This window comes from Saccostrea cucullata, unplaced genomic scaffold (assembly GCF_032062105.1).
Source record: "Saccostrea cucullata isolate Sc308-1 unplaced genomic scaffold, CSIRO_AGI_Scuc_v1 ctg163, whole genome shotgun sequence".
NCBI classification, from domain to species: domain Eukaryota; kingdom Metazoa; phylum Mollusca; class Bivalvia; order Ostreida; family Ostreidae; genus Saccostrea; species Saccostrea cuccullata.
Window position 1 is genome coordinate 430,275 of NW_026933609.1, and position 26,779 is coordinate 457,053.

General features: G+C 32.5%; 1 protein-coding gene across 3 annotated transcripts in view; it reads left to right on the forward strand.

Moving 5' to 3' along the window:
- LOC134238730 (GTPase-activating Rap/Ran-GAP domain-like protein 3) overlaps nt 1-26,779 on the forward strand; it is a 55,256-nt gene that overhangs the window by 22,794 nt on the left and 5,683 nt on the right. For 2 of the 3 annotated variants that reach the window (XM_062720852.1, XM_062720854.1), the window contains exons 2-12: nt 8,133-8,202; nt 10,847-10,930; nt 16,100-16,184; nt 18,346-18,464; nt 21,632-21,696; nt 22,603-22,693; nt 23,589-23,664; nt 24,402-24,500; nt 24,592-24,695; nt 24,822-24,942; nt 26,444-26,596. In XM_062720852.1, coding sequence (XP_062576836.1) covers nt 8,133-8,202; nt 10,847-10,930; nt 16,100-16,184; nt 18,346-18,464; nt 21,632-21,696; nt 22,603-22,693; nt 23,589-23,664; nt 24,402-24,500; nt 24,592-24,695; nt 24,822-24,942; nt 26,444-26,596 — 1,067 coding nt within the window. Of the gene's footprint in view, nt 1-697; nt 1,134-8,132; nt 8,203-10,846; nt 10,931-16,099; nt 16,185-18,345; nt 18,465-21,631; nt 21,697-22,602; nt 22,694-23,588; nt 23,665-24,401; nt 24,501-24,591; nt 24,696-24,821; nt 24,943-26,443; nt 26,597-26,779 lie in introns of those variants that run through there. The other variant, XM_062720853.1, reaches the window with a different exon arrangement.

The following is a 26,779-nucleotide window of genomic DNA, read 5'->3' on the forward strand; positions in this document are numbered from 1 at the left end:
ACCTACAAGCTCTTAAATTTAAGATATCACACCATGACCACAGAAAAATGATTTTCTGTGATATTTCATTAGCAGCATAAAACATTAGCTTAATACATGAATGTTGCTTACAGACTCCGGAAAATATTACTTACTAAAACATCTCCCTATATATTTAAAAACACATGCCTGGATAACATTTTTCATTAAATATAATGTGAATAACGTCATAAAACCGGACGTGAGGCACGAAATTTTGATTACCTTAATTATGACCTCCTCATGATAAACTGTGATTACCTATGCTACAGCATTTCAAGGAAGTTCAAATCAATCCAGCTAGTGGCTCTGCAGATCAAGTTTTATTTTTGGAGCAAATATATCCAGGAATTACTTGGAAATATTTTTGAACAATTTAAGATCTATTATTTAATATTATTGTTGAGCTATCAAAGTTATAATTTTCGATAAACCTTTAACGTATCATTCTCTATCTAAATAAATACCTATCAAGCAAAGAAAAATTGACACAATACTTTCTACAATTCGGCATTTCTTGGTTTTCCTTTTCCTTCTTTCTTAAAATTAACACCTTGTTTTCTACTATTTTCACACCAAAGCACTCACTTTTAGATGACTTAACATATAAACTCGTCATATCGTTTTATGAATGAAAAATATAATCTGGCAGTGTATTGTCGACCTCGTGCGGCGGAAGAAGCCTGTGTATCGATTGAGATTCATCCGCCGCCGCATGCCTATATGTTTGACAGAAGAGAAACAACGTGTTTAGAGTGAAATCATCACACGATAGGATAAGGTATACAAGAATGATTTGATTTATCAGCTGATGAATGGACTTAAGTGCAAAAATACCGACTGGTCTTGTGCTATGTGGTTTCTGAGACTTTGGATGCAAAATTTTCAATTTAGCTGATACATATGTCGTTAGTGTCCTCTCATTTACGTTTGAGAACAATATTTTAAAAGAAATATCTAATGCCCTGTGCTATGGAGGACTTTTTATTTCGATTTCGTTCGAAATCTGTTTCCTCAAAGAAGAGGCCATCTACCAAAAGTCCAAGCAAGGAGCAGAGAAGGGTCACTTGGAAAGACTCAACTAATGGACATCAATTCCGACCAAGATGTGCCAGGTTTCTTCTTTCTTTCTTTTTTCCTTCTCTCTCATATCATTTTAAGTTGTTCATTTTTAAAGCCTTTTGAAAATTAGATTTGATAAATATTTGTCCTCTTTTCTCCGGTTGCTATAAGTTGTGAGTGAAATCTAATAAGTTCCTGATAAATTTTCCGTTATCATCGCTTTACCGTTTGTATATATATATATATATATATATATATATATATATATATATATATATATATATATATATATATATATATATATTATATATATATATATATATATATATATATATAAGAAGATCAATTCAGATTGATTAAATGTGGCATGGTCTCAAGTTCTAACAAAGGAGAAGAAATTTTAAAAAAGATTGTCAAGATTAAATTTGCAAGAAATGATTGTAAGTAAAGTATAAACTAATCAGTTGCAAATCAGTAACGTCCAAGACAGGTTCTATAGAGTCGTATTCATGACGTGTACATTTAGCATTTCTTAGGCTATATTTCTGATGTTGACATTTTTCAATACCTAACAGCTAGACCTTCAGAATGGTCATGATTGTCATATCTCTTACACTTCTCTGTAACAGAACAGTCCCAGTTCACCACACCTCGTGGAATGACGGCTAAAAGAGTGTTGAAATTCCTATTAAGAATCCTGCTTAACCTCGATGTTGTAAATGGATTTACTCGTACACTAGAACACTATGACATATTATCACTTTCGAATTCTGCTTATGATTTCCTTGTTTTATGTGATGATAATATGAGAGATAATCATTTTGGTCATATAAAATTCGGGGATTATGCATTTACGTTTAAGCCATGTTGGTAATTTAAAGACTAATAAGTTAGGTTTCCTTAAATATTTTGGTAAATCAGTACCTATAAGGTTTTTTGTTTTTATTGTTTTTTGTTTTTCTCTTCTTCTGTTTATGTTGCAAAAGGGGGATTATACATGTATACTTCACACACAAAGAAAATGAAAATAAAGAATAATACAGAGGTTTGGAAACTGTGACTTTTATTGGCAATGTTGTATTTCCGCGAAAACACTCGCACAAATATATATACACTGGTAATATGTGAACAAACATCAACAAAATAAAGTATTGTTTTAAAGTAAAAAGTTCCTTCTTCCTGTAAAGCGTTAAAAAGGAAGAAAATAATATTGCGTAAGAGACCTCTTGGCAATGTCATGTTCACCGTAACATTTTGCAAAAAAGAAACTTTATAATGGGCATCCTGAAGGAAAAGGGGTCCACTTATGTTGCTTCCTATATTAGGAAACAATACATCGTGTTCTTTTCCTCAATAAATCTCCTTTAATGTCCTTTCCATTTTAATAAAGAAAGAGGCCTTTATGATACAATCAACTGTGTGACGGTGATAAAGAAATCGCACTTTAACAGTCTCGATACATACATTCCTGCGTTATTTTGTGCGAGTTCCTCATCGGACGCAATCTGCCATGCCTCCGTGAGCACAGAAGATATAGCTGTCTTACGCACCAACAGTTAGAATTCGTTCAATCATATTGATCTACATAATTTCCTTTTTAATCGCTAAAATTGATTTTTGAAGGTTATCTTTAACAATCACACGGGAATGACACATTGATCTACCGACTGCTTCGTTTCTTCCATTTATGGTTAATGTTACTTACATGTAATAAAAAAAATACAACCCCTTTCCATGCATATTCGCTAGCTAAGGGTTTCCGATTCGAAATCCGATGTAGGATACATCTTTGGCTGGTGAAGATGCCTTGCATGTGGTATTCATTCCTAGTAACAAATTATACCAATAGTTTATATTTACCTCGCGAGGAGATTTGAATGATGACACTTTAACGAGGTTGGGCTAGTCTTCCTGGTTTTGAGCAACAAGAGAAATTCCTCTCAATTTGCTGAAAAGGAATACTTCGATTCTTTCTTTTTTTAAAAAATAAATGTAGGTTCCAAATTCACTACATTACTTCATCAAAATTATTATATGTACCACTCTAAGAGAATAAAGCAATTATTGTTATCGAAAGTTTGCGGACACGGGCGATACACCTTGCCCAGAACGAAAATCTGAGAACAGACCTAAATAAAAGTTTCTTTGGAATAATTTTTAAGTAGAAAAAATTTTTCGTTTAGCATTTTAACCATAAAACAGAACTGTAACGAGTTAAATTTGTGGTATAAAAACAAAGATGTTCAGATTTTTAGTTTTGACTAAAGTCTACCCTAAGTTATTGATCTTAGAGGCTGTAGTTCTTTTTTATGAATCCACCATATCGTTTTATAATTATCAAAACAGCAACAGACTGTACATAACATATTATCTGATAAGTATATGTTATATTGAAATATATTTTTTACTTCAGTAGAGCTGAAGTGATAAATAGAATATCGGTGAAACTATTATAGATCTTGTTTTGTGGCCTCTTGTCATCAATATATATATCACATCATCGAGATATTGTTTTTATGTAGAATTTCGCAAAAATTGATTTTTTAAAAGTTTTTTTCTAATTTGCAAAAAAAACCCCAGAAAGATATGCGTAAGTTTATGATGTTATTGATCTGTGCAACTTCGTGTAAAACGAAGAATTACTTGTAAAGACCAAGGTTTATGATCGTACATGTATGCTGCGTTTCCTTTTTCGATAAAAGTCACGGCAAAAGTTACAAAAATCTTTCCTCCTCCATATTATTTCAGTTTTTAGAAAATAAAATAAAAATCACAAATACTTGCGCATAGAGTGATTTTATTCTGTACATAATCCACTAAATCAATGTTCGCTTGGTGTACGAATAAAGCAGACAGTGAAGGCTATAAATTCAAGATACTAGTACAGTAGGCATGTTGAATTCTTGGTGTTTTGTATAAGCAAGATGTAATACCGTCCCATAAAAAAGATGCTTTTTATTCAGTATATCGAGGGTCTCGTACTTTTTGTGTTTCCTTATCGCCACCTAAGTCCCTTGACAGTCCATTTACTCGAGTATCAGATAAACAACTTGACTCCATCTGGCCATAGGAAATTTATTAGAAACCCTGAAACCCTTATCGTATACGAGAGGGTAATTTTATCTATACACATTTAAACAGTGATGAATATTGCTTTATTTTGTTTTTTAGATTGCTTTAGTGAGATATTCTGTTAGATATTGTGTGTTATGTGCTAATCTTGGGTGTTTTTCTTCTCCTTGTCATTATGTGCAAAACATCCACTTTCATTTTTTTTTAACTATTTTAATAAGAAACTGAGGCGTTATTTTTCCACAAGGCAGGAAATAAAGCATTGTCTTGATCGAATACGTTTTAACAAAGTTCAATATATATATGTTACATTGTATAATGTACGTTGTTATAAGGTGTAGATTTTATTTGCTTTACCATTCTATTTTTAAAGAATCAGAAAATCAGTTTTGCTTCAACAAATTGCCATTTTTCTACAAATGAAGCGCCGGGAGTTTGAATTCAAATTACGGTAGCGGTCCTCTTATGAAAATGATTTAATAATTGACAATCCTATGTTGCATAAAATCTAAATTAGATTGATAAAACTAAATTTTATGCATCTTTCGATGTCAATCCTTTTTTCTATGATTTAATTTGTAATAAGAAATGAGAAATGCATATCCTCTGTGGCAAATTTTATTGGATATTTCTTCCTGTTCTACAAGGCTTTAATAGCTTAAAAACGCACGACTTCCGATCAATGCACATCAAGATTTTTAAAATCAAATCAGTTTTTACTAAGAATTCTTGATTTAAAGGTGGCTGGACACAGTTTCATTATAATTACTTTAAAATTTCTTTTTTATGAACAAATATCACTTCAGTCAACTGAAGTGAACGTACATGAAAATTCTTAAATAAAGAAAAGAACGATATTCTTCATACTATTACGTCAAACGCCTTTGTTTGTAAGCATGGTTACGGTCTCTGTTATATTTATTATTTAATCATGTTTACGTTTTACCAGGTGTGTATTATAGATTGAAAACATTTTATTCATACCAATTAGATAATCCATGTTTCTTCATTATGAAGAGGTGTGATTGAAAACATTTTATTCATACCAATTAGATAATCCATGTTTCTTCATTATGAAGAAAACATTTACTTCTTGAATGTTAGGGATGTGCGTTGATCAGACGAGTGAAATTTGTAGTTTAAATAATTTTAGATAAAAAAAAAAACGTTTCTGACCATGCTGATATCATACAATGGTCTGGAATGCTCTAAGTTCAAACTCTAAGGTCCAAGGAAAAAATTATATTGGAAATCTTGTCACAACGAATACACATATGAAAGAAAAGCTCTGTACTAACACCACTGTTCAAAAGTAATGGCAAAATGTAAAGTTTTACTTATTTTTGCAAAAGTTTGTTCAACTGCAAAGTCAGGAGGAAATGCATTGAAACTCAAATGAAGTTCTTGTCACAGGAATACATTTATGAAATGTAAAAGTCAAAATCCGAACAATCAAAAGTAATGAGAAAGATAAAAGATTTTTTGTGGACAGACAGACACATGGACGGACATGAAAAAAAAAGCCCCTTAATCTTCTATTTCCAGGGCATAAAGCAGAAGCAACAGTAACAAAACCAATTCCTAAACAAACAAATCAACATTTAATAAACGCGCCCCTTTTAACATAATAAACAAAAAATCTGTAATAATAAGCAAGTAATGAAATTCAATGACATTAATCTTCATCTGTTACTATTAGTCAGAATATTTAACTTAACAATTTCGGGCTTAGCCCGTGAGAAATTTATTTCCAAGAAAAAATTCAAACCAGTGCTGATTTCTCAAATCTATTTTCTGGAATGCATGAAAAATAATCCCAGGATATGATATTGAAAACAAGTTTAAGTCGGGTCATATTTAGCTATAGTCGGTCGGGAGAGGGCAACGACATATTTCTTGAAGATGGTCAAACGGCTGGGTTTTTTTAAAAAAAAAAAAAGCACAAAGTAATCAACTCACGGGTCGTTTTCCTTTGATTTGATATTTTTATGCCCCCATGACCAAAGATTGGAGTATAATTTTGGTCTGTACGTCCGTCTGTCTGATCATAAAAGTTTAACTTTGCCCATACCATTTGAATAAATGATGCTAGGGCTTCCATATTTCACATGTTTATTGCATATGACAAGACATTTCTTTTGGTACCAATATATTTTAGATCTTGACCTTGGAGTTTGACCTTGTTTTGCAAAACAAAACAAAAACAAAATGTGTTTGTGAACTACTGATGCCCTTGTATGGCAGCTTATAGCGAGGGTTGAAGTTTCTGAAAAGTCAAAATTCCAAGTTAAAAGGTCAAAACTGTTGATATCCAAATGAAGTCTTTGTCACAATGAATGCTTCTGTAAAATATGAAAGCCGTAGTAATTACTGTTCTAGCCAAGGTTCAAGTTTTTCAAAGTTGGTCAAACTCTAAGGTCAAAATAATTTAACCCATTGAAAGATCTTTTCAAAAGGAACATACATGTAAAGAATGGAAGCCTTATCATCAACTGTCCCAAAATTATGGCCCAGGTTAAAGTTGGAAAATGTTTGGCAAAAACAGGTCAAATTAAGGTCAAAAGCTCAAATTTGGTGGTACCCGAAAAAAAGGTCTTGTCACAAGGAATATACCTGTGAACTTAGAACGCTATATAGTCCCATCAAGTCAAAAGTTATGGGCAAGGTTGAAGTTTTTGCGGACAAACAGACAGACGGACAGGGCAAAAACTATAAACCCCCGAGTCTTCTATAACGGGGCATTAAAAACCCTTTAACCTTAACCACAACTAGGAGCAACATTTTAGACCTTTCGATCTTGACCTCTACCATAACGTTTGAACAGTGAGTACTAGGATGTTCATGTATCATACACGTGTTCCTTGAGTTAAACCTTCCATTTTGGTAAAAATTATTTTGATCTTGACCTCGAGGTACATTGATTATATCATTTGAACAGTTGCTGATACGGCCTTCATTCTTCACCTATACCTTAATTTCCTGTGAAGAATCTACCCTTTGGTTCCTCTTTTGTTTTATCATCATGACCTTTACTTTTGAATGTTGCCTCTCCGTTGCGATTTCCTTGTAACAACTTTTATTTGGGTATCTATATTTTTTAAACTCTTGACCTTGGAATATGACCTTTATATGAAAAAATTAAACTCCGGTCTTGACCATTCATACAGGAGCATCAGTTTTTCATAAACACATCTTGTTTACTGTTTCCTTACTGTCGTTTTGTTTAATTAAACTTGCTCATTAACCGTGTAAATGGGTCCTGAAGACCTGGCGATAATACATGAATTATCAGAGTAATTTGCAAGAGTCGCGACTAGGTCAAATAGCCCTAGTATTTCGTTACGTTCAAAATATAGATAATGAAGACAAAATATGTTTCCCGTCGTAATCAATTTTGCAAAAAATCGATTATTGTTGCGTGATTTAGGAAGAGGAAATCAAAGAGGAGGGCAAAACAGATGTTTTGCCGATAAGGCTGACACAAGGACGGTATTTCCGTAGACGAGAGTGGGTCTGAACGACAAATTTCCTTTCCACGCAATGAAATGAAATAGTCAAAGAAAGGTTCAATAATCCTTCTTCATTGTTAAAGATTCCAGCCAACTCGATTGTTGGGTCAAACGACGTTACAGTCTCCTTGAAATTTGCAAAGAGAAGGACGCAGGGCCCTATTTAACAATATCATGAATATGTCTTAGAATTGTACACTTAAGCAATACAGTCTTGGCGGGGGTCAGGAAAAAAGAAATATAAAATCGATTAATAAATCGTGAATGCGTGATATAAAAAAGGATCAGAATCATCTTGTTATTATCAAGTTAATTTCATTGCTTGTTCATTTGAAACACACAACATTCTACCGAGGCGAAAATGCTTTGGGTAATTGCTATGAATACGACTGATTAGATTTTAAAAATGATTATCTAGGGATGAGCATTGTATTTTTACTCTGTATAAATACCATTTTTCTCTCTTTGCAGCACTCCTGCAACCGATTTGACTGTCAGACGAGATGCTTTCAGCCGACGACAATATGGCTCCGTGGAAACGGTAAGCTTAATATGATTGTAGTCTCTCGGTGAAATGGCTAATGATGAGGAAATACGGCGTGAGGATATACACCTACTCTTAAGAGACATTAAACGTCTTAAAAGCATAACGAAGAATAAAGTTTTGAAATTGATATATAACTATAGGAGTAGGTAATTGTTTGATAAAATGCTCAGGAAGTAGATTTGCAAGAATCTCAAGTAAGGTAAAGCGTACTAATTTAAACTTTTTAAAGAAGCTTGTAGTATGAAGTGCAAATTTGTCAATGAAATTTCCTTTATAATGATTTGTAAGGACAGCGAGAGTATTTTTATGATATATTATGGTTTTATATCCTTTAGGAAGTCTCTTTGATTGATTGATTGTTGTTTGGCGTCCCATTCGAGATTTTTTTTACTCATGTAGAGACATCACCATATACCGGTTAAGGGGTTCAAATTTTGACCTTTACTCGGCATATAGGGTCATTGAACAGCTAGGGATCTTTATCGTGCCAACGCCTGCCGTGTCACAGAACCTCGGTTTTTAGGTCTTATCCAAAGGACCAGCAACTTTCACTTCAAGTGCCTAGCAAAACCAACAATTGGAACTCCGATGGGCATTACCTATGCTCTCTGATTAGATGGTCGGTTGATATATTAATATGAAGCAAAATTTATTTTTAAAAACTCTACATGAGAAAAAAATCACTTGCTGTGGCCTTCAACATTCAGATATATCGATGATATTTTGTTTATAAACATTATTTATTTTCATTCATATGTCGACTCAATGTATTCAAGAGAACCTGAAATAAAAGTCATCATAGAGTTTGTCAAATCTGTTTCATATTTAGGTGTTTTACTGAACATAGACGATATGGGCCAACTAATAGTTAAATTTTTTGACTAACGAGATGATTTCAGCTTTTTAAGCGTCAATTTTCCTTATCTATATAGTATTATTCCAATATCATGTTCTTATAGTGTTACTTGTATACGGCTTACAACTCATTTGCTACGCAAGAGTATGCTCAGAGTAAGGTCAATTTTTGAAGCGAGACATGCTTCGCACTGATAAGCTGATGTTACAGGGATTTCAATATCCTCGCCAGCTTTTCTTTAATTTCTTTAATTAATTATTAAACATCATTATAAACTAACACTGGGTCGTATTGTGGATGGTTCAATGTAGCTTTGATCACTCATAGGGCTCACGGCGGGTTTGACCGGTCAACAGGGGATATTGTTTGAATTTGAGATCAATTACTATGTTACAACCCCGCTATCCCATATGCATGGTCAAGAGTGTAATTTCAAAACTGTATTGTTTAAAGATTTTTTTTTAGGTCGATCATCGTTCTATTCTCGCTTGTTATAAAACTTGTTTACCATATGGAAAGATAAATTATGAATAGGACTCACTGTTTTGTGTTAACATATAATAACTATTGACATGGACTATAATTGATCCCATAACCATTTGCAAATTGATTTTGTTTAATGTAAGCAATAAAAAAATGTTATGACTAATAATATAAACAAGTATACGAAGGGTTTGGGTATGTATATAGGTAGAACAGGGTTTTTTAAATAAACCGGGGGTTAAATTTTTTCTATGATCAAGTCGTTTGAACGGAATCGAAAGAGCATTATTATATTTGAATCAATAATAGATCACTTTCACATATATTTGCTTCGCCGAAAAACTATATTCTAGCATTAGTGTGATAGTTTAAGACCAAAGCCTTTAAACAATAGCAACTTTTCTGAATCACAAATCACGGCTTCAATACTTCAATGCATGGCCATCATTTACCAGATAATTGTTAACCTATTATATAGTTTTGAATATGATGCTTTGATAAATCTAGGGATAAATTATACATACTCGTATTGCTAAAAAGTCATTGTTACAATGTTTTCTGTGGACATGAATTTCATTTAACCATACAAGAGAGAACCCTCTTGAATTTGATCATCGAATGTGGCGATAGTTTACTGAGTAGAGGCTGATAAAGCATTCGTGTAACTTGAAATCCCCATTGAAAATTCAAATATCGGGATCTAACTTCAATATAGAGCAATGAATAATGCATAAAGGCTTTTATTCGTTCCAATAACGCAGATCAAATGTCAGAAGGAGAAGGAATTAAGATATAATTATAACTGTTCAAACCAAACTTTTGATGTGCTGACTTGAGTTTAAAGTGTACATGTGTAAAAAGCAAAATCCTTTCTCCTGAAATTTACATGCTGTATAACATACAGTTTGTAAAATCGTAGCTTTTCATATTTATTTTATTAATATTAATATGTAGGAAATGAGTTAACACATGGACGTTGAGTATGTTTTGCATGTGCATGTGACAAAACAGAATCCTTCCTCGTGAAAATTAATTATCGTGTATAACATATAGTTTATGAAATTGTAGCTTTTCATTTTTATTTTATTAAAATTATTGTGCAGGAAATGAGTTAACACATAGATGTTGATGACTTTCTTACTAACGAATTCTGAGAAATCACTTTGTTTAATATGACACCTTCCATTTCTGGAAATTTATGATGGCTTAACTAAACATTTACCTTCAAAAATTATGTTGACAAATATAGAATAAAATAAAGTACAATAACCATCGTTAGGTTTCATCGTTTTCTTTCAGTTAACTTTACTAGATGATGACAGTAAAAGCCAATCAGCGGGCAGGTTCCGAATTGAGACAGGAGATTTAGAAGGCAGCGAAGAGGTGAGAACAATATGGGAAGTATAGAAGTAACGAAGCCAAGAGATGAGAACAGTATGGGAGGTATTAAAGTAACGAAGCCAAGAGGTGAGAACAGTATTGGAGGTATAAAAGTAACAAAGCCAAGAGATGAGAACAGTATGGGAGGTATAAAAGTAACGAAGCCAAGAGGTGAGAACAGGTATACAAAGGCGTCAGAGCAAAGAGGTAGGGAGAGGGGGGGGGGGGCAAAGAGGGTAAATTAATTTAGCCCCCTCCACTTTTTTTGCAAATATATATATACATAATATAGGCACATTGAAAATTGGGGTTTACCTAATTTTCTTGGTTTAGCCCCCCCCCCCCCACTTTCAATTTGCTTCCGACGCCTATGCTATGGGAGGTATAAAAGAAACGAAGCCAAGAGGTGAGAAAAGTACAGGTAATATAACGGTCTCAGAGCAAAGAGGTAGGGAGAGTACGGTTGGCGGTAGCCAATTTAAGAGGTGAGAAAAGTACAGTTAATATAACGGTCTCAGAGCAAAGAGGTAGGGAGAGTACGGTTGGCGGTAGCCAAGAGGTGAGAAAAGTACAGTTAATATAACGGTCTCAGAGCAAAGAGGAATATAAAAATAGATTTACTTATAACGGAGCGCAATTGGCGGTAGCGGAATAGGTCCAAAAAAAAAAAAGTACAGTTAATATAACGGTCTCAGAGCAAAGAGGTCGGGAAAGTACGATTGGCGGTAGAGAAGAAGCGAGCACAAGATTAGTGTTTTACAGTAACTTATATTTATATATTCGAATAAGCTTAATCAGGTCACTGGCTTAATAGAAAGTACATGTACTTTTAAATATTTATGGCAAGTGTGCAAACTGTGTGTATTGCACGTATAAGTCAACTTAAAGCAGGCACGTAGCAACGGGGGTGCTATAGTTTACGGACTGTAAACTATAGTTAACAACGTTAATCTATATTTTACATCTGTAAACTATAGTTAACGCGATAATCTATGTTTCACAACCGTAAACTATACTTAACCCCCCCCCCCACTTTTTTCCCCAACATTACTTTTACTATTGGAAATGTTTATTGAAATGCTGTTTGCCCCCCTCCCACTTTATACTACAAGATAATGATATCAAGGAAATGTAGTATTGAATGCCAAAAAAATTGATACTAAAAAAAGTTGGTCTCTACCCCCATTCCCCCCACGAAATAGGATTTTCGAGTTTGGCAATTTTCCTTCTTTTTTTTCGCTTGTCAACTTTTTCAGGTAAGTCAAAAAATTTTTTTCTCTGGCTGCCCCCCCCCTTTCAAAAACGATGTTACGTGGCTGTAAAGTTCAAACAAAGTATGAAGTAATAATTATCATGCATCGTTATTTGCAACTTCGAATATTAAGGAGTATTTCTTGCTTTACACAAAAGCAAAATCTGAGTGTCGAGTGATTGCGATAGGAAATCGAGTGTACATTTAAGAAATGAATTTCATTTTTGAAGATGCAAGAGAACATGAACTACGACGCTTCACGCCGGCATTTTAACGAAGCGCGTTACCGCTTAATATGCCGGCGTGAAGCATTGTATTTCATGTACCTCTTGAATCTTCAAAAAATGAAATTCATTTCTTATATTTACATCATTTTCTGATGAGTTACCACAAATTACGCCATTCAACTGTCATTTTTGAAGCAAAACAATTTGTCATTTTGACGACAGGTAGGGTATTTTGACGTAACAATGGAGATATTAATGCTCGTCCATGGTAGTTCATGAGAAAATGAAAAAATTCTAATTTGTTGGGAATGTTATAGACAAATAAATAGAAATGTAAATGTTTATAAATAAACTAATTTACATGTCATTTTCATGCCGTATTAATAAGCTGTGATAATTGATCGTTAGATATTGTTTATAAACAGATTTGTTTATAAAGTTTGATAAGCCCTATGGAACAAACAGTATTGGGTGTGTATCTAACAATTTCATGCCAATAACAAAGGTCAACACTTTCCATAGATCTTACAGTTGAACTTTGACTTAAAAAGAACCATGGTAATGACATTTTTTTTTAATTTAAGGATTTTCTACTGTTAGAGATAAAAATAGATGTATTTTGATAATTGACTTAGTTGAAATACTCACATGTAGCAGGATTCCCGACTTCCCTATAAATCTTTCCCTGTTTAGATACATTTTGTTTAATAAAAGTGAAGACCTTCGGGGCGACACATTACGAGTTATCAAAATAAAGACTTTCGGACCAATTTTCATCACGCCTTGTATTATTTTATCAATGTGGCTGATCGACAGAATGATACAACTAAAACTTCTTGTTTATTTTAAAGTTAAATTGCTGGAATAATTGCCAATGCATCATTTTTTCACCCTTTGGTACAAGCGTACTAATGTAGTTTAATCAAAGTGAAGGGTATTTGATAAAATGTAAATTATATGAATAACTTACTTAGAGTTCTTGATGGTACATGTATATATAATATATTGAACGAAATGATTATAGCGATAAAGTTTGTGAGTTTATCTGATATAAGTGCAAATTATGATAAAACAAGTTTTAAGCCCACGGCTAATAAAGCTGAGTTATTTTTAAAAATATATTTTCAATCGGTGAATCACTTTCGCGCATTGTTTTCCATTTGATTTGACAAATAAAATGTATAATATATAAAGAAAAGAACAAAATATAAAGAAAATTTTCTATCGCAATCCATTTCTAAGACAATTCAAACAGCAGATCGTAGGTTCTTTTACTACAATAAGAACTGGATAACTCGTATGCCGGTATTCATGGCAAATCCATAAAAATTGAAACATATTTATAGTTTGCTTTTATATTTGATATATTGTTAGTCTTAATATTTATACTCAGCTGACACATTATAAAATACGCCTTAATTATTGATATTCAGTGTGAATTTTTTTTTTTGCATTAAAAAAATCTTTCATCTTAGATTGGTTTTAAATAAATATAAGGCTTTTAGAAAGAATTCCAGAGGGTGGAATGGGGGAGGGGCAAGACAAGAGGATTTCAAATTATTTAAGCGTGAATTTTAACAATTTACATAAATAGAATAAGTATCAATAACCTTTCTGATCAGCCATCTTTTCAACTCATGTGAGCTGAAGATAAAAAGGGTTTTTCTCATCACATTTTGTACGGCGCCCGTCTATCTGTAAACTTATCAACATTTTCGACTTCTTCTCCAGACCTTTTGGGCCAACTTCAACCAACCTTGCCACAAATCATTTTTGATTGAAGAGAAGTCATATTATATTTGTCCTAAAAAAGGGGCCCCTCTTTTATCCAAGAGGATGTAAAAAAAAAAAAGATGATGATTTGGTGACATTTGAAAAAATCTATATACATGTATCATCACGATTATAAAATATATGGAGATAACCAGCAGTATTCAAGCCCCAAAGTCCAATAAACAATTTAAAAAACAGGAGTAGAGCAAACACGGAACTCTAAAACATCAGAGGTGGGATCAGGTGGCATGGAGGAGTGAGCATCCCCTGCCGACCGGTCACACCCACCGTGTGCTCCTTGTCATGACCGTGAAAAAAACGAAAATCCGTCGTCAATTCAGGGTGTAAAAATGGACTAACAATTAGGCCATTCCAAGTTTTTTCTATGTTTAGCGTCCGCGTGCGCCTTGGTTTTTGACACCCCATATCAGAAAAAACACAAAACATCAGGAGTCCTAAAATTGATTAATTTAATCGAAATTTTTAAATTTTGTCAATTTCTCCAAATAATTCTTTACAGTAAGTTATACTGGGTGTATTTTTAGCATTTAATCCCTTGTTTTTGCTTAAGAATAGATATTTCTTCTATTAAAGCAGTTTAGTTAGATCAAATCATTTTAAGGGCGTCATTTTTATCACTTTTTTGCCTGTGTTTTATGTTTTGGCTTGTGTGTTTTTTGCGAATAGGTAGGTAGGTTTTTAAAAGATGGGTGGACGCTAAACAGAGAAAAAACTTGGAATGGCCTTAGTATGAAAAACGTTAGTCAGCATTTGACGTAAGGACATACTGAATTTGCTGACAAGGTCATTGTATCGACCATAGAAATTACGAAATGATGACTTTAAACAAAACTCCTGATGTTCTTCTTTCATCAGCTTGGTTGTCATTAATTTACATCGTTTTAGAAATTGTACGTTCGCAGAGCATACTCTATCATATCGAATCAACTGAGAGATATACACTCCGTATGCAGGTGATGAAGGTATATTGCTGCAAAAGTAAGGAAAGTTGATGATTGAAAAGTTAGTCATCATGTTTATCATACAGCTTGGTTGTTAGATTACCATTAACGTCTTTTTCAAGTAAAATATCAAAATATGAAACAGGTGTGTCAGACTCTGTTGTTTCTTTCTTCTCAAGCTCACCGTATATCGTATCGACATAAGAATGGAAATAACCAATGTTAATTGACAATACGTCGTTGATGTTTCTATATTTCGAGTTGTTTTCACATATAAGACTTTGGACGAATTCTGCCACATATGAATACAAAATTAGATTTGCTAATAACGTGGCACAATTGGTACTAATGGGAATTCCAATAGATTGTTGGAAGACCTGGTCTCCATATATAACATAGATATTGTTGTCAGTTAGAAACTCAAGCATCTTTTTGATGTCAGCTTTAGAGTTATTGTGTGTAAATCAGAATGTTTTTGACAAAATAATTTTGAAATGGAAAAGTCAGACCGTCGTATTTTTGTCCCCCTTTACGCTAAATATTTGCTGCCAATCAAAGAAGGTAGGTTTTCAACTCTTAAACGGGCATTGACCTATCAGTCAATATTGGATAAACAAAATATATTGTCTTTTAATGGGTAACTACATACATATCCGTTGCGACCTTTTTTTCTAATTCTTCCACCTCAAATAAGATTATAGCACTGTTATATGTATACTAGCTTCAAAGACTAATCTTACATTATTACCTTTTTTACAACCTGTGGTTTGATTTTGATGTTGGATTTAATTTCATTGATTTTTTTAAAAGAATCTATTGCAAATGTTAAGATACTGAAGGTCTAATCCTTAAAAAAGATGTGAAATATCGACTTTCTTGCACTTTCCTACATGTAAGTTTGACGAGGTCAAATTATTGGACAGTTTATGAAAAATCAACTTCATTTTAATTTTTACAGGTTTCCAGCCCTATTGCTAGTCCTATTCATTTAGAAAATCCAGAATTTCAGACTCGATGGTATTTTAAATACTTCCTTGGTAAACGTAAGTAATTCAAATTTGTATTTAATTTGCCTTGAAAAAAAAGTTCTTTGTTTAATATTTTCTTGGAAGTTTTAATTTTCAGTCATTTCTTATCTTTCCTAGTTGTCATGTATTCATGTACAACTGAGGCTGTTTTTATTATAGAGTTTCTTTCACAGTCTTGTTTTGGTTAAAAGGTACAAAACAGACATGCAGAGAAAAACAACTGATATACATTGGTGCAACTTTATCAAAATTTCCCTGCAAACAATTCAGAAACTAGAGGTACTGTGAGCAATGAGCTCACCAAATGATACCCCCCGCCTCATATATTGTTATAACTGATGAAAGTCCATGTTTTGCCGTGGCCGGGACACCCAAAATATGTGTCAGATCAAAAAGTAAAATAGGAGGTGCACAATGGCAATATGTAATAAAGATTCTGTGAAAGTTTCATTAAATTTCACTCAGTGGTATAAGAGGAGTTGCGGATAAGAGATGGGTACCCTAAAGCGTAACAGACGGACGGACGGACAGACGGACGGACAGACAGACGGACGGACGGACAGACGTACAGACGGACGGAATTAACGATTACTATATACCCTCCCGCTTTTGAAGCGGGGGGTATAATAAAGACAATTTAGTTAGTATTGTAACTGTCTGTTAAAAATAATCATCATTGTGATTTTGTACACAGCAGAGGTTCAAAAATACAAAAACAAAAAACAAAAAGCCAGTTTTCAAGGTTTCTTTCCAGTAATAAAAATCGCAGTAAGGAAGAAAAAGCTTAATTAGTCAATAGAGAGTAATAGAACAATATAGATAAAAAAAAGACGAAGTTGACAACAAAATGTTTCATCACGTATGAAGTCTCAAGTAAATGAAAAATTCTCGACAATGATTCGCAAAATTAGGAAGCTGGAAAGAGAGTAGGTGATAAAAAGACAATGACAAATATTCCTCGGGGATGAATGAAAAACAAATATATTAAGCTTGTTCGAAGGAAATAAGGAAAATATAACGAATGTTCTAGCTAGCGGTTTTAACAAAAAATAATCTCAACATTCAAAACAAGTACTCAGTTGATGATGTACTTTTAATTAATCCTTTTTTATTCTTACTCTCATCAACATTTCATTTTGGATTTGCTTGCAGATATTGTTCTTTATACTAGTATTTAGTGTCTTGTAACAAAGAGAAGCCATTGCGTTCAAAACACTTACGGTGTCGCCGGCTATTTCTCACCTCATCCCTAACTTTATATTATTCAGACGCAATGATAAAAAAATAAGTACTTTAAAACAGTTTTAAGTGCATATAAGTCATCATTTACATAGTTAAAGTATTAAGATATATTATGCTTTGAATATATATATTTAAATCTATGTTAAAATAACTTTCTTGCAGTCACTTCTTTTCTCTTTATTCTACAGAGAATTTTTTATATACTGTATATGAGGCACTGAGACTCATTATTTCTGTAGGGGATTTTGATTTTTTAAAATTAATTTTGAGTTGAAATAAAAGACCTTTCTAGACTTGGAATTATCATCCAGAAAATTAAGTCTTAGATGGAAATATCAACGATAAACATAAAACCTACGCAAAGTGATTTGTGAAATATATACGAATCCTGCCCCCGGTCGCTGTTTTATCCTTTTTTGAAACCTTTCTTTTGCTTTTTTTATGGTGCGGATATTCATGGGTTTTGAGTGACATTTATGTTTTTTCAGAGAGGAATAAGTCTAACTTTAGAGATTAAGCTGTCATGATGTAATTATCTTCAATTCAGATCAATTAGATGTAACGTGTACTTTTAAAACCCCCAAACCGCGAGTGAGAGAAAACATCTTCTTATTTTAATTACAAAATGCTTCAGATGCATGTAAACAATATAATTTAGGACCGAAATAACTATGTTTTAGAATTTTTTTTTAAAATCACAATCGGCTCAGAAAAAAAAATGAAAACAACCAAATACAATTAATTTTTTTTGGAAACAAGACCCTTAAAGTAAAATCCAGAGAAATATTTTTAGCCTCATTCACATTTTCTAATGAATCAGTTTAGATATATGGCGTTCTTTCAGTAAAGAGGTTGTGAAATGGCTCATAACTGTATTATACACCTTTAACTACTAGTTTTCTCCGTTTAACAACTGACTTTTTTCTTCTCTCAGTTCATCAGAACTATGTTGGAATAGACACAGACAAAGACCCGTTCATACTCTCTGTGGTCGTCACGGACGCCAACAACCATAATGTCCCGCAGTATAGAGCGGTACTCTGGAGAAAAAATGTAAGTATTCACTTAATTAATGACCATTAAGTTCCATGATATGGAGGAAAAAATTTTAAACTAACAGGGTTTAATAAACCTTGCATACAGGTCCTGTAAAAGAATCCTGTTTCAATTGAAAATTTACAATTTTTTTGTCAAAATTAAAGTAACAAATTCTCAAAATGACACAAAGCCTGAATTTTTCAGTGCTTTTTAAATTAAAACAAACTTGTATTTTGACATTTTATTAATTCTTAAAGATGTGAAAAAGGGTTAAACCTTGATAACCTTCAAAGTAACTCTTTATTAAACTTTTAAACTAAATGTTTCACCTCAATTTTTCCACATTTTAACACTTTTTCCGATTCCTAATTTCCAATTGGAAGAGGATAGGACGCTGTACCAAAAAGGGCCAATTAAGCTCTGACTAATACTAGTAGTCACGACGTTCACCATTAGAGAGAAGAAATGTCATTTAGAAAGATCGATATTAAAATATGATTTTTTTTAATGTACATGTAGCTTTTAATGCAATTTAGAATGAAAAATTAATAAAAATGTTAATGTAAATTAATTTTTAAAATCTCGTTATTTTTTTTCTTCAAATTTTCACTAAATGTCATTCCTTTTTACTGTAAATCTGGGTGTAAAATAAGTTTCCATCATCATCATTCAGTACCATTTTCTTAGTCTCTGTGTTAAATTTCAAATGTTCATTTCCTTTCTGCATTTGGTTTAAGTAAGCTTCACTCCTGAAATTGAACTACTTTGATATCCGAGACTATAGTTTGCAGTCTTTTTCAACCTCCTGGAATAAATAAGACGGTCAAACAATATACGCAGTTATTTTGGTTGTCTAATTTGCTGTAGTCAGGCAGAATGGTGTATTCTTTAATGTTGCATTTGAATTGTTAAGAATATTGGCTTTTTGCTTCCTTTTTGATTGTAAGATCTCCCCTGTTTGTTTAATCTTGTGTCCTTCAGTCGATGCGATTTTATCGCTGCGATTTATCGGTGCATTTAGAAACTAATTGAACTCCGCTTTGTCTTTTATTATGGGGTATCTTTTTTCTCTTTGAATGTTAATTTGGATTCCAGAATAAAAAAGAGCGTTCATTATACTGAAATAACGTAACATGAAGACTATGCTTTATCTTTTTTATGTTACTGAAGACAAAATGTTGAATTGAAATGATTGACTGATTTTTATCAAACCTTTAGAGGTCCAAAGAATCATTGTTTCAAAGAATCTTTCACATGGACTTAAATAAAAATTCGGGTCCATTTCCGAAAGTTTTGAATTAGATAGTTCATGAAAAAATGATATTTATTACCACTGGATTCTTCTGTCTTTGGGACAAGAACAAATTAAAGATAATTTTCTCCCTATATTTTCTCTTAATTTGTATTGTGAACAATGCAACGTAATAAACACAGGTATTGAATTTAGGAAAATATATTTTCACATGTTGATAAAAATATATTGATGGGTTGAAAGTTTGGCGATTTCGATATATTTTAGAGTTAAATAAGGTATATGGAAGCATTGACAAAGTTAAAGAGATGAAATTTTGACAATTAATAGTCATTCAATAACTTTACCGCATTTTACAAAGTAACAGGTTCTTCTGTCCTTCTTCCTTGATGTTCATAATGTGTGCGACAAAATAGCTAACTACTCTTGTTGTACTTACTTTCATTCCTGCATACGGCATCGACGGCTGATACATATTGTCGGCGGCATCAAATGAACCTATACCCTCAATGCACATAATAGTACCTACGACAAGGGTTTCTTCCTGTGGCGGTGTTTACTGTGGCCATGTACATGTATATATTATATATACACACACCAGTGACCATCGGCAGGGGATGCTCACTTTTCAATGGCTTCTGATCCCATCTCTATTATTTTGGAGGTCCGTGTTTGCTTTGCTCCAGTTTTGTATGTTAAATGAACTTTTGAGCTTGGCTGTATTGAAACTGCTAAAAATCCTTCATAAAGTCTAAATTTTGTACCTTCAAATGGGGAAAAAATGGACCATTGAAAATGATTAATCTAAATTATAGAAAGAATCTCTCTCTTTCTCTCCGTTCGACAAAATGTATCTATATTACCAGTACTTACTGTCGCCAATGACAATACGTGCTAACATACATTGTGTCGCGCATTCTGCATGGGAAACAAGATTCGTGTATAAATTTATATATATACTAGAAAGAATCCCTCTCTTTCTCTATGTTCGACAAAATGTATCTAAATTAGTAGCACGTATTGTGGGCAACAAAGGTATGTGCCAAAATTTGAGGTTCATTATGTCACCCATTCTGCAGGGGAAACGAGACTCGTCTAGGCACACATTGTTGCTCTATCAATATGTACTGTAGGACGACAATATGTGCAGTAGGTACACATTGTTGCCGGCGTCAATATGTGCAGGGCAACATTATGTATTATCACAAAATTCCTTTGTATGAACGATTAATTCTGATACATTTGAAATATTAGTATTTTTATCTTTTATATTGAACAGTATGTAACCGAAAAAAAAACAAACAATGAACATGAATTAAAAATTGACCTCTTTATTTTCAAGAATGCTACAATCTTCTACTGTATAATACTGGGTTTCTCGACTTGTTCCAAAACATCATTATGCCTTGATTAACTTCAAACTTTGTGTAGTCGTATCGTTTCCCCTCAAAATTCCTTATTTTCAGGAACTGAACAATCGTTAACCTAGATTTAAAAAAGATATTGGTTATTTTTTTTATTGGTCGGTTAACTATTACACAGTTAATAACCCGGAAGATGGAGTCGATGAATACGTTCCTTTCTTATCATTATAGTGAAAATATTATTCATAGCGGTTAGCATGTTTGCAATTAAGTATTGAATGAACTCATAGATTTGTATTACGCTGTCGAATAAAGCCATTCTATATATTCTATAAAAGTATGCTTTTCAAACTTTTTTCCCGTAAACGAAAATAAGATGTTGAGATTTTCTTATGCTTGTCCTTTGTTTTGAGTCCTTGTAATTATACTATTGACTTTAAAAAAAATAAATATTTATAATTTTCATTGAATAATGTGGCGTGATTATTTGGACGAGTTATCAAATTATTGCTTTTAATCTGTTAATACTGGATAAGATATTTTTTATTCGTTTTATGTTTTTACAGGGAGCTAAGAGAGTGTGCCTTCAATACAACCCTCAAAAGCCTCAGACAGTCAAGAGCATATTAAGGTTTGACAAAAATTTACACAATTTTTATACAAGATATTCACGTCATTCTAGCCTAGCATTTAATGAATTTTCCATCTCTTAAAAAATAGTTAATTTGTACGCAATATTGATTTCACTATCTGCTTGCAACGACACATAATTTCTATAATTGAATGTTTTTCAAAACATTGATCCTTTGGCCTTTGAGTAGCTTGTCACAATATCTTTCTATTTTTACATATATACAAGAAAGGATTGAAATATGAAAGATCGATGTTCCATCGTAAATAGAATTGGTTAAAACCATCGTATTCATTGTAAATTAAGAAGTCAAGAGCCTTTAGGAATTGACATTCAAATACATTCATCGTTTTTAGAGATATATTATTACGAGAACAAATACAATTCATAAAGGAACAAAGCACAAAACTGACTGACTGAGCACTTGAATCTCATAAGGCCAGTGTCCTTTGTTTAGTATTCACGATAATAAGTAATTCTGGAATACCATTATAACACTCATCAGTATTGGTGTGACGACAACATAAAGGAAGTTATACAAATCTAATAATTTGATCAGTAAACGACTTCCTTTCTATAAGATAGGGTTAAACAGGGCTAAAATAATGAAGCAATTTAGCCATCAGCACACAAACAGGAAAAATCGATGTTTAAAATCAATAAAGGAATAATGTCCACAGATTTTAAAATTGGACGGTTTAACTGAATTCCTAGTACATGTATTATATTTCTGAAAATAGGCCTATAATTCTGATAGAATAAAACTATCAACAAATTATTTTCTCGTTCTTCATTAAAATTCACAGACAATTTTAAGTGGTTTCTTGTGTTTTCTCTTGAAAATAAGAAAAGAATGATAATGCATTTTACATTAGGATTAAATTAATGAGACATTTTATTTTTCAGTCATTTTGAATTAGAAAAATTTGAAAAGGGACCAAAAGAAATATTTGACCCAGACATCCAGAAAGACATTTTAGTGTTGGAAGAGCAAGAGGTAAGGTGGATATCGATTTGATAAAAGAATTATTCTTAAAGGGAAAGAAATTATAGGAAAAATATTTTATTTAATGATTTCAGATCAATTCTGTGATGCTTGAAACATATTCCTATTTGATAATATACATTAGATATACTTATATACATATATATAAATCTTTAAATCGATCAGAATCTGTCATGGAAAGATTTTACAATTTGTCTTTTTTAAAAAATAATATCATATCTATGTTTGATATTAAAACCTGTCATGGTTAATAAAAAGATTTTACTATATATATTTGACAATTCAATAGCACTGAAATGGATTTAATCAATATTTTTTGTAAAATGGAATGAAATTTATTATGAATTATCGTAAACTCTTTGGGACTAAACAGACATATTTTCCTGTTATTTACAATGACTTTGTAAGCAAAAATTCAAAAATAATACCATATCTATGTTTGATATTAAAACTTTTAAATGAGCTATCATATTTTAAAGAATAGTATTGTTTCCTGACTTTTAGGAATAGGTTAATATTTCAGTTGAAAGATTGTAAATTTTGATACAAGTATATGAACTTACTTATGTTTGCTACACAATTATCGTAACATATTTATAGTTTGTTGGATAAAACAGGAATTCAGAAAGAGTATATTTATAAAACCGGGTTAATGTACGATTACACACATGGCTAATTATTTCAGGCCCCGATCAACTTCAAGTTTTGTGTTGGTTATAAAGACTTGTCAACTTCAACCTTGATGTTGTTTATGAAGACTTGTAAATGTAATACTATTAAACTCGTTGCTAATTATTTCAGGGTTCGATTAACTTCAAGTTTGATGTTCTTTATACATGAAAACTTGTAAATGTAGTACTATTAAAGATTTTGCCAATTATTTCAGGGTTCGATCAACTTCAAGTTTGGTGTGGTTTATGCCAAGGATAACCAGGTGTCTGATGATGAATTCTACAGTAACAGTGAGTATTTTAGGAGCTAAATATAATACAAGCCTGGTGTTTGTGGGCAATGTAACAAATCCGTCAGGAACAGCTTACTGAAAATGACGTGATTTGCATCGTAGACAATTTTGGGAAATATGCGTCACTTACACTGTGCTAGTATATTTTATAATTCACACGCTAAAAGTCAATATCGACATATATCTTGATTTCTTCGCGTTTAAATAAAAATATTGACTCGTTATGTAAACGAAAAAGTCATCTTAATGAGCTGTTCTCTGATCAGTTGGACTATTATCGACTTGTATAACGAGTATTTATGTTTCTCAAAAGGGCTAGTTTGTAAATAATTTAAGAAAAATAAGCTATATTGGGAATAACTTCAGCATTGTATCTAGTTATCTTGTGACTATGATAGAGAAAAGGGATACACAAAGGAAAACTTGTTACTCCAAATGTAATGCAATATCCCAGAGGAGTTGCTAAGGCATCAAGTAATAAGATATCTTGCATAATAAGGTCTCTCTCCTATGCAGAAAGGCAAAATATATGAATAAATGGTCTGGGTTTTCTGTAAGTTATTGTCAGCAAATTTTAGCAGCAAATAAAACTATGAATGTTTTGTTCCATGCAAAGAACAATAAGTTACGGTTATTTTTGTCCGTCAGAGACGATTATTTTTCACACCGTAACACATCTTTTTCATATTGATCAGAAAATATTATTCAAAGCAAGAATATCATTTGTGTTTGCAGATGATCCAAAGCCTTCCTTCAACGAATTCTTAGGTCTTTTGGGTGGCAGGATAAAATTGAAAGGATGGGAAAAGTTTAAAGGTGGTTTAGATGTCAAATGTAAGTTTTTAAATAGAAAATTGATTTTATATATAATCCAAATGAAACTTTGCGTTTGACATCACAATAAGGTACATTTTGTGATTTGTAGCCAATGCCACAGGGACGGAATCCATATACACTGTGTATGAAGGGCATGAGATAATGTTTCATGTTTCCACATTTCTTCCTCATTCACTTGAAAACAAGCAGCAGGTAATTCAGAACGAACACTTTCTTGTCTTTATTGTACAACTACATGAGTTTAAATTTTATTTCAATCCATTTTTTTTTCATGATAAAATACTTAACATTATTTAATATAAAAAAAACTTGTTTTAGGTGGAAAGAAAGCGACACATAGGAAACGATATTGTGAATATTATCTACTATGAATCAAGCAACCCAGATGCACATCATTTTCCTCAGTTCAAACCTTGTATGATGAGGTCACGGTTTACTCGTATCCTTTTACTTTTTCTTCTTTTCATAAAAATCTTATCTTTATTTGATTGACAAACAAATATGGACGCCAATGAGGCCCCAATCTGAAAAGGATTCTTAGTTGTCCATGTTTCCTTGAAACTACGGTATTATGAAGATAGAGCTGGTAAGGTCCTGAAAATTGGAAAAGTAGTATCTTTGTTTTACAACTTCTCCATCTTATATTTAAACACAATAAAATGTACAGTGTTGATATCTTCCTTTAAAGGACCTGTTACATATTCGATTGTATTCCCAGTCATTTATTTTGTTTAGGATCATTGTGTTCTTCATATGTAAAAAATTGGTTAAAATTTTACGTTTTATTAAATTTAATGCACTCGTTAATCTATGTGTATACATATATTTTCACTATGGGCATTAAATCTTGAAAAATACTTATCATCTAAGTTTACTTTTTAGTGTCCAAAGAACTTTGTATAAACATGAAAAGTCATTTAGGAAAAATTATCAATCCCATTATTAGCAAATACCGAGTATATCCTATCACTGGGTCGTATTTTGGCTGATTTATTTACACCGAATATAACTACGGAATGTTGCGTTTACCTGATCAGAACATATTGTATGATTGTTCACGGTGAGTGTGACATGAAAACAGGGAAAGCTTTCTCCTCCTGCGCACCTGATCCCACTGTTGGAATTCCCGGGGTTCTGTGGTGTATGCCGGGGTTCTGTGGTGTATGCCGGTGGTGTATGCCGGGGTTCTGTGGTTTATGCCGGGGTTCTGTGGTGTATGCCGGGGTTCTGTGGTGTATGCCCGCATTACAGATTTGTATTGTTTATGGATTTTCTTGATCGATCATAGTTCGTTATTTTTATCTTTTTAATATATTAAAAATTAATATACGCCATATGCAATACTGGTAATACTGGCACATAATTAGTAAGTGATATGTATAAGCTTATTTTAAAATTTTCTAGGTTCAATGTTCTGTTTATGACAGCTTAGTGTAATCAGAAGACAATGTTGTAAAAATCTCAACTTCCTTGCTTTGTGATATAATATTAACTGGAATCAGTCATAAACTTCATTGATTCCCAATTCGATCAATATGAACGACTTGTATATCAGTCTTTGTCATTCTATATCCTGTTTTAATTGCAAATCATCTATACATCGCCAAAAAACATGGGTACTGGACCTGATTAAGTAGTTTTTGTTGAACCTGTTGATCGATGACGGCCTTAAAGCTAGGGCAATCATGACCTACTATCCCACACACTTCCTTTCTTAGATAATCATAACTTTCAAATGTTGAGCTTTATAGGTATATTCGCCCGAGAGTAAATTCTATCATTTACTTTGAATTTGTATAACATTGAGAAAAAAAACTGCGCATACTAAGTTTATACAGTGTAATTTTTGTAACTTGTGTAATATTTTACTTTAATATATTTGTATGTTTCAACCCGATTCTTCATATAGTAACAGAATTATGAACCTTAATTTCCTCCAGATATTTTTGCTGTTGTGTGTTACAATACATGTGATAATTCATATAAACTTCACGTGTTTTCCGAAGAATCAGTTCCTCTCTTCGGACCACCACTTCCTTCGCCCCCTGTGTTCCATGATGCTGATGAATTTAGAGAATTCCTTCTTGTCAAATGTAAGCTCTCATCCATCTTAAACTAAGCAATTCCGTTTTTTAATAATGGGTTTTAAGTAGTACGAGAAAACGAATTAAAGCGGTGGATTATTCCTTTTTTGAGCACCAAGTTTGCTATAGCAACAATGACGTTAGTGTGCGGAAAATTCAATAAATTCAATAAAAATGAATTTTCTAATTTAA